This window comes from Ranitomeya imitator, chromosome 6, assembly GCF_032444005.1.
Source record: "Ranitomeya imitator isolate aRanImi1 chromosome 6, aRanImi1.pri, whole genome shotgun sequence".
Classification (NCBI taxonomy): Eukaryota; Metazoa; Chordata; class Amphibia; order Anura; family Dendrobatidae; genus Ranitomeya; species Ranitomeya imitator.
The window spans coordinates 115809272-115816709 of record NC_091287.1 but is presented as its reverse complement, the minus strand read 5'-3'; the positions used below and the strand labels follow the sequence as shown (position 1 = coordinate 115816709).

At 38.5% G+C, this 7438-nt stretch overlaps 1 protein-coding gene across 1 annotated transcript; it reads left to right on the top strand.

The window, feature by feature from the left end:
- Positions 1-647: 647 nt before the first annotated feature.
- LOC138643595 (uncharacterized) lies at positions 648-5462 on the top strand. The gene is made up of 2 exons (XM_069732467.1): positions 648-1786; positions 4242-5462. Exon 1 carries the CDS (start codon positions 657-659, stop codon positions 1578-1580), a length of 924 nt encoding a protein of 307 aa, XP_069588568.1. The 5' UTR covers positions 648-656; the 3' UTR covers positions 1581-1786; positions 4242-5462.
- Positions 5463-7438: the final 1976 nt, after the last annotated feature.

Here is a 7438-nt window from a genome sequence, read left to right as displayed (position 1 = left end):
ATTCAGCTGCATCTTCACCTAGGCTCCTGCAACACAATGCAAGCGGTGTGATGGCACGAACTCGCCAAGCCAAATGTCTCTGAAATGGTCCAATATGTTGGGGCAGAGCCTTAATTAGGTCTTCTCTGCACCCATCACTGATGGTCTGAGTATATATTTCATATCTTCAGTTACAGTAATATGTTATAGATGCAGATACATATGGGGCTCCTCTGGTTTGCAGAACCAGACTTTATTTAAAAAAAAAGTTCAGTTGAACTGAGGAAAACAATCCAAATCCTATCCCTCAGGATGGTTGATGTTCCTTTAGTCCAAGCATGTACGTAACTGTCTACAAAAGCCGAATCCTATTCATGTGAAAAATACCTGATAATATAGAACTCTGAGAGACTGATTTTAACAAACAATTATGACTATATATTAAAGTAAATGCAATCTATATTGTTACAAAGGGTGAGGTTTGTTTCTCAGAAGAATAAAAGTATTTGAGAAACCAGGGATTCAAGCTTCAGGAGGATAATTTGCATATTCCAGGTGCTTTCTGGGAAAAGCGAAGCGCAAATTTTTGCCTGTAGCACATTATTGCAAGAAAGCTTGGCTGAGTAGATTACACAAGAAGGAAAACACACAGCAAGTCAGCAGGATCTAGGAGCAACATGGCAGATGTGACAACCTACATGGTGAGCTGCAGCATGTGCTACATGTTCACAGATCGACCAGAAGAAGAATCCAATTTCACCTGTCTGAAGTGTAGACTAGTGGCCTTTTTAGAAGAAAAGGTGTGGGGTCTGGAAGAAAGAATAGCAACTTTGAAACTCATCAAAGAGAATGAAGACTTCCTAGACAGAACAGAAGGATCTCTACTGGTCACAGAAGGTGAAAAAAGTGTCAGAGAACCTCCAAAAGCAGATGAGTGGAAGCATGTGACCAAAAGAAGCAAGAAGACCATGGAGAAATCACCAACCACACAACTGAAGAACCGATATCAAATCTTTGTAGAGGATGAAGATGGCACACCTAAGGATGAAGCAATACCAGCAAGCAAAAAAGAAAAGGGCAAACCGCAACAAGTGACAGCAAAAAGTACAGCCAAGAAGCATCGAAGAGTGGTGGTGGTGGGAGACTCACTACTGAGAGGCACAGAAGCAGCCATCTGCAGACCGGACATAACCGCAAGAGAAGTATGCTGCCTTCCAGGTGCGATGATCAAGGATGTGACCGATAGGATACCAAAGCTCTTCAGCTCCAAGGACCTCCACCCATTTCTTCTGATACATGTTGGCACCAATGACACGGCAAGGAAGGACCTACCGACAATCTGCAAGGACTTTGAAGAGTTGGGGAAGAAAGTAAAGGAACTGGATGCACAGGTAGTTTTCTCTTCTATCTTTCCAGTAGACGGGCATGGCACCAGGAGGTGGAACAAGATCCTTGATGCGAACAACTGGCTAAGACGATGGTGCAGACAACAAGGTTTTGGATTCCTGGACCACGGTGTGAATTACTTGTACGATGGACTCCTCGCCAGAGACGGACTACACCTCAACAAACCTGGGAAACACACATCAGGAGGGCGTTAAACTAGAAGAAGAGGGGACGGTAAGAAAAACATTAGACTCGAACAAAGAAGACCCAGGAAAATATACTCAGAAGGGAGGTAAGAACATTTCTAAAACAATCCACAGCAAGGAGATTGGAACAAAACAAAATCCTCTAAACTGCATGCTCGCAAACGCCAGAAACCTGACAAACAAGATGGAAGAACTAGAAGCAGAAATATCTACAGGTAACTTTGACATAGTGGGAATAACCGAGACATGGTTAGATGAAAGCTATGACTGGGCAGTTAACTTACAGGGTTACAGTCTGTTTAGAAAGGATCATAAAAATCGGAAAGGAGGAGGGGTTTGTCTCTATGTAAAGTCTTGTCTAAAGTCCACTTTAAAGGAGGATATTAGCGAAGGGAATGAGGATGTCGAGTCCATATGGGTCGAAATTAATGGAGGGAAAAATAGTAACAAAATTCTCATTGGGGTCTGTTACAAACCCCCAAATATAACAGAAATCATGGAAAGTCTACTTCTAAAGCAGATAGATGAAGCTGCAACCCATAATGAGGTCCTGGTTATGGGGGACTTTAACTACCCGGATATTAACTGGGAAACAGAAACCTGTGAATCCCATAAAGGCAACAGGTTTCTGCTAATAACCAAGAAAAATTATCTTTCACAATTGGTGCAGAATCCAACCAGAGGAGCAGCACTTTTAGACCTAATACTATCTAATAGACCTGACAGAATAACAAATCTGCAGGTGGTCGGGCATCTAGGAAATAGCGACCACAATATTGTACAGTTTCACCTGTCTTTCACTAGGGGGACTTGTCAGGGAGTCACAAAAACACTTAACTTTAGGAAGGCAAAGTTTAACCAGCTTAGAGATGCCCTTAATCTGGTAGACTGGGACGATATCCTCAGAAATAAGAATACAGATAATAAATGGAAAATGTTTAAGAACATCCTAAATAGGCACTGTAAGCGGTTTACACCTTGTGGGAATAAAAGGACTAGAAATAGAAAAAAACCAATGTGGCTAAACAAAGAAGTAAGACAGGCAATTAACAGTAAAAAGAAAGCATTTGCACTACTAAAGCAGGATGGCACAATTGAAGCTCTAAAAAACTATAGGGAGAAAAATACTTTATCTAAAAAACTAATTAAAGCTGCCAAAAAGGAAACAGAGAAGCACATTGCTAAGGAGAGTAAAACTAATCCCAAACTGTTCTTCAACTATATCAATAGTAAAAGAATAAAAACTGAAAATGTAGGCCCCTTAAAAAATAGTGAGGAAAGAATGGTTGTAGATGACGAGGAAAAAGCTAACATATTAAACACCTTCTTCTCCACGGTATTCACGGTGGAAAATGAAATGCTAGGTGAAATCCCAGGAAACAATGAAAACCCTATATTAAGGGTCACCAATCTAACCCAAGAAGAGGTGCGAAACCGGCTAAATAAGATTAAAATAGATAAATCTCTGGGTCCGGATGGCATTCACCCACGAGTACTAAGAGAACTAAGTAATGTAATAGATAAACCATTATTTCTTATTTTTAGGGACTCTATAGTGAAGGGGGCTGTTCCGCAGGACTGGCGCATAGCAAATGTGGTGCCAATATTCAAAAAGGGCTCTAAAAGTGAACCTGGAAATTATAGGCCAGTAAGTCTAACCTCTATTGTTGGTAAAATATTTACATTAAAAGAGGTCTGGATGCACATGATGAGAGCATTATACTGCCTCTGTACAAATCCCTAGTTAGACCGCACATGGAGTACTGTGTCCAGTTTTGGGCACCGGTGCTCAGGAAAGATATAATGGAACTAGAGAGAGTACAAAGGAGGGCAACAAAATTAATAAAGGGGATGGGAGAACTACAATACCCAGATAGATTAGCGAAATTAGGATTATTTAGTGTAGAAAAAAGACGACTGAGGGGCGATCTAATAACCATGTATAAGTATATAAGGGGACAATACAAATATCTCGTTGAGGATCTGTTTATACCAAGGAAGGTGACGGGCACAAGGGGGCATTCTTTGCGTCTGGAGGAGAGAAGGTTTTTCCACCAACATAGAAGAGGATTCTTTACTGTTAGGGCAGTGAGAATCTGGAATTGCTTGCCTGAGGAGGTGGTGATGGCGAACTCAGTCGAGGAGTTCAAGAGAGGCCTGGATGTCTTCCTGCAGCAGAACAATATTGTATCATACAATTATTAGGTTCTGTAGAAGGATGTAGATCTGGGGATTTATTATGATGGAATATAGGCTGAACTGGATGGACAAATGTCTTTTTTCGGCCTTACTAACTATGTTACTATGTTACTATGTATTGTTCACTTCCAAGATCCAACTATCTGACACGTAAAAAGACCTAAGATGAACTCAGTAGTTGAATCCAATCTACATTTATCAGTTATCTGTTTTAGTTCATATATAACTCTTTACCTCTTCTCCCTACAGGGATTTCTAAATTTCCATAGCATTACAACTAGACTAGATTCACACAAAGCATTTTGCATAGATTTTGCAGTGTTTTAGCTGACTTTCTGAAGCTTTTTTGTCAAATAAAATGCGACAATCAGGTGTTACTATAGCAAAGTATTGGAAAGTAAACATACATAATTTATTTAATTTTGGATGCTCTGGTTATAGAGTTTTATAACGTGTTTTTTTTTTTTTCAGGTTCTTCACCATAACACTGGAAATGTAAAAACAAATGACAAAATATAAACTTTAAAAAAACCTATGATATCTATGAAAGTGCTTGAAAATGATGTTGTTTAGGAGTATATTCACACTGCATTCTCTTCAGAAGTCAAAAACATTCATTTTTAAGCAGAAAATTGCTTTGTTGTGTGTGAAATTTTATAAACTTGAAGTGTTTTTATAGCTTTCCTAAGCGTTTTTTTTTTCTTTTTTGCTGCCAGTGTGTTTTTTTCTTAGCATTAAAAAATGAAGAAAATTATTATTATTTTTTTTTTTAGCAAAAACAGTAGACCAAATGCTCAAAAAGTTGCAAGGTATCTTCCGGGCAAATTTTTAGCCTTTATAGTGGATTTTATTGCATAGTATATAACATCTTCTTTGCAGAAAATATATATATATATATATATATATTCTTTTTTAAATGTTTGGAGTCTTTTACAACCTGAAACCCTTAGGCTACGTTCACACTAGGGGTTTTGCTGTGCTTTTTTATGCTAATTGTGTTTTGCAGTACCAGCAAAGGCTATGAAATTTCAGAAATTTCATGCACATACTTTGTTTTTATATTGCATGCTTTGCAGTTTTTTGGGACATAGAGCATGTCACTTCTTTCAGGGTTTTTCACCCATTGAAAGCAATGGGTGATGAAAAAAACAAGTACAGCATTTTATGAAACCCATCTATTTTTTTTTTCAGGTTTACCATTTTGTCTTGGCCACCTAAGGATGGCAGTTTGGATTAATACAGTATAATAAAATTACTGATGTGTGAGAAGTAAACATTGGCCAATAAAGGTGTAAGATTGAACAATGCCTGTGGCTGACCAAGGTTTGTACCTTGGTCAGCCACAGAAACTCAATGGCAGACCAAAGTGTGAAAGTTAAACAATGTCCTACAAACTCAATGCACTGCCAGAGTCTTAGGTAAATTATTCCTGACCAATTCACCTCCTTTGCAGGTATTACATTACTATATCTATTTTTTCATGATCATATGTCTTGTATTGGTGACCTGGATTCATTTTTCTGGGGTTGGAAGCAAAGATGAACTTTGGGATCCTGAAAACCAAACCAGAAATGCACCAAAACATGCTTTTTTAATGCTGTTTTTTTCTGCCATGAGTGCAGGTTTTGCTGCAGAAAATAAACGCAGCAAAATTGCTTACTGTGAATTTATAATTAGCAGATATTGACCAAACTGTGGAACATCACAATGGTATGGGACCATCGGTCATGCACATATTAGTGAATGGATCATATAAAGAATTGGTGCAAAAAAGACCATATAAAGAAAGTATTACAAAAATACAAATTTTTACTTAGACAATGATCATAAAATATAGAACACAGGCTGAACCAATGAATAGGACACGCCATAACAAGGGGAAAATAATACATCAAATTTACATGATAATATTGTCCCCAGACTAAGAAAGACCTGAAGGCGTGTATAATTCTGAAATAGTACTCAGCAGAATACTAATGTAATAAGATGAGAAACTTTGGATATACATATAACACTCAAAGCCTAAACATCAATCAATATCATTTAGAGTAAAGTGTAAATGCAATGGAGGGGCTGTAGATTGTTGTTTGTCTTGAGGCTATCAGGTTCACAATTGGCACCAGATTGATACTGGCAGTATAGCCGTAGTTTTAGTTGCAGTAAAGTGCATGCTTAGTGGAGAAAGGTTAAGATGAAGGTAATAGTATACATTTACCCGAGTACAGACATGTCCCAAATTCCTCTCCGTGCGTTTCAGTGCTTGTCTTCTTCCAGGGAGCGCCCCCGGGAAATGTCTATACTCGGAGATTAGAGTAACATGTTTAGTATAATATCTGCCAGCACTTTTTCTGAAGTTGATGCACAGGGTTATTTCACTCTGTCCTCCCCTGCTCACCTCATATTGGCAGAGCTTATTCAAAATGGGGTAAAAATAACAAATGTTGCCAACTTTTTGCAAAACATCACACTCAACAAAAAGTTTGAAACTTCTCAAAAATGTTTTATGACAGTTTTCTGAAGGAAAAAAAACTTTGTTGAAACTTTGTGTTTGGCTCAAGAAAATATTGTAGACTATAAGACCCACTTTTTCCCCCATTTTTTGCAGGAAAGTGAGGTGTGCCTCAAAGTCAGCAAGCACCTGGCTGTGATTATATAGGTCCCCAGTATATATACACAATCAAAGATATTAAAAGAATACAGACTCAAAGAGATCAATTAAATATGAGGAGAACATGAGTCATAATGTATGACTAAATAAATACATATAATAGGATATGATAAAATAGTGTGATCCCCAAAAAAAGGAGTAACAGTCACAGGGTGGATCAGGTCAACATATTATACTAAATAATTACACATACATGTAGAAAGCAATGCACATAAGCAACGTAACTTAAACAGGTAGGACAATCAGTTAGTCACTTGTCTGTACCAAGACTAATCAGTTCCACCTACAACTATCGCCATGTTTAGCGCTAGCATGCATTGCTAAAATCCACTACAATGCAGCAGACATAAGTAGTGTAGTGACCAGGAAAGCCATTGTTAATGTATGTTATGTATCATATGGTAAGTGTGTTCTCTATTCCTTACATGATTACACTTGCGACAACGGCTCCTTGTTTTGCATTGGGAGGAGGTAAACTATTCAATTCTATGCTGCCCTCTCCTGCCTTGTTTTGGTATTACAACTTGTAGTACTATGCTGCCCTCTTCTGCCTTAGTTTGGCATTGCAACGTGTTTTTCTGATTTAAAGAAATAGATGGTTTTGGTGGGGAGAGGAGGTAGAAAATTGGAGCTCCTGGATTGGCACAAGCGGGGTGTATAAATAACACCCTATTCGGAGTGCCCCATGTCTTACAGCAACAGAGTGCTGAGACAAGAGAAGGAACTGCAGAACTGCACAGCAGATTCCCTGGATACTCCGATCTGATTAAGGTCAGATTGATCCTCCCCCTTCACGCGGCACTGTTAGTCAAATGAAAAGTTACCACCATCCTCCCAAGGCCAGGACCAAGAAAAGGCTTTGACCGTCGCAATTGTAAGAAAAATTTTATCGGCTACCCATGACTGTTATATTGAAAAATATAAGGATTGGTACAAGTCTTCAGTAAAGTTCATCTTTCAAGTTTGCACGAGACCCCGGTGTATGCTTCTTTCGTCTGCA

What these genes read in the sequence shown, in the direction of transcription:
- LOC138643595 (XM_069732467.1), top strand. Translation starts at nt 657, where the DNA reads ATGGCAGATGTGACAACCTACATGGTGAGCTGCAGCATGTGCTACATG.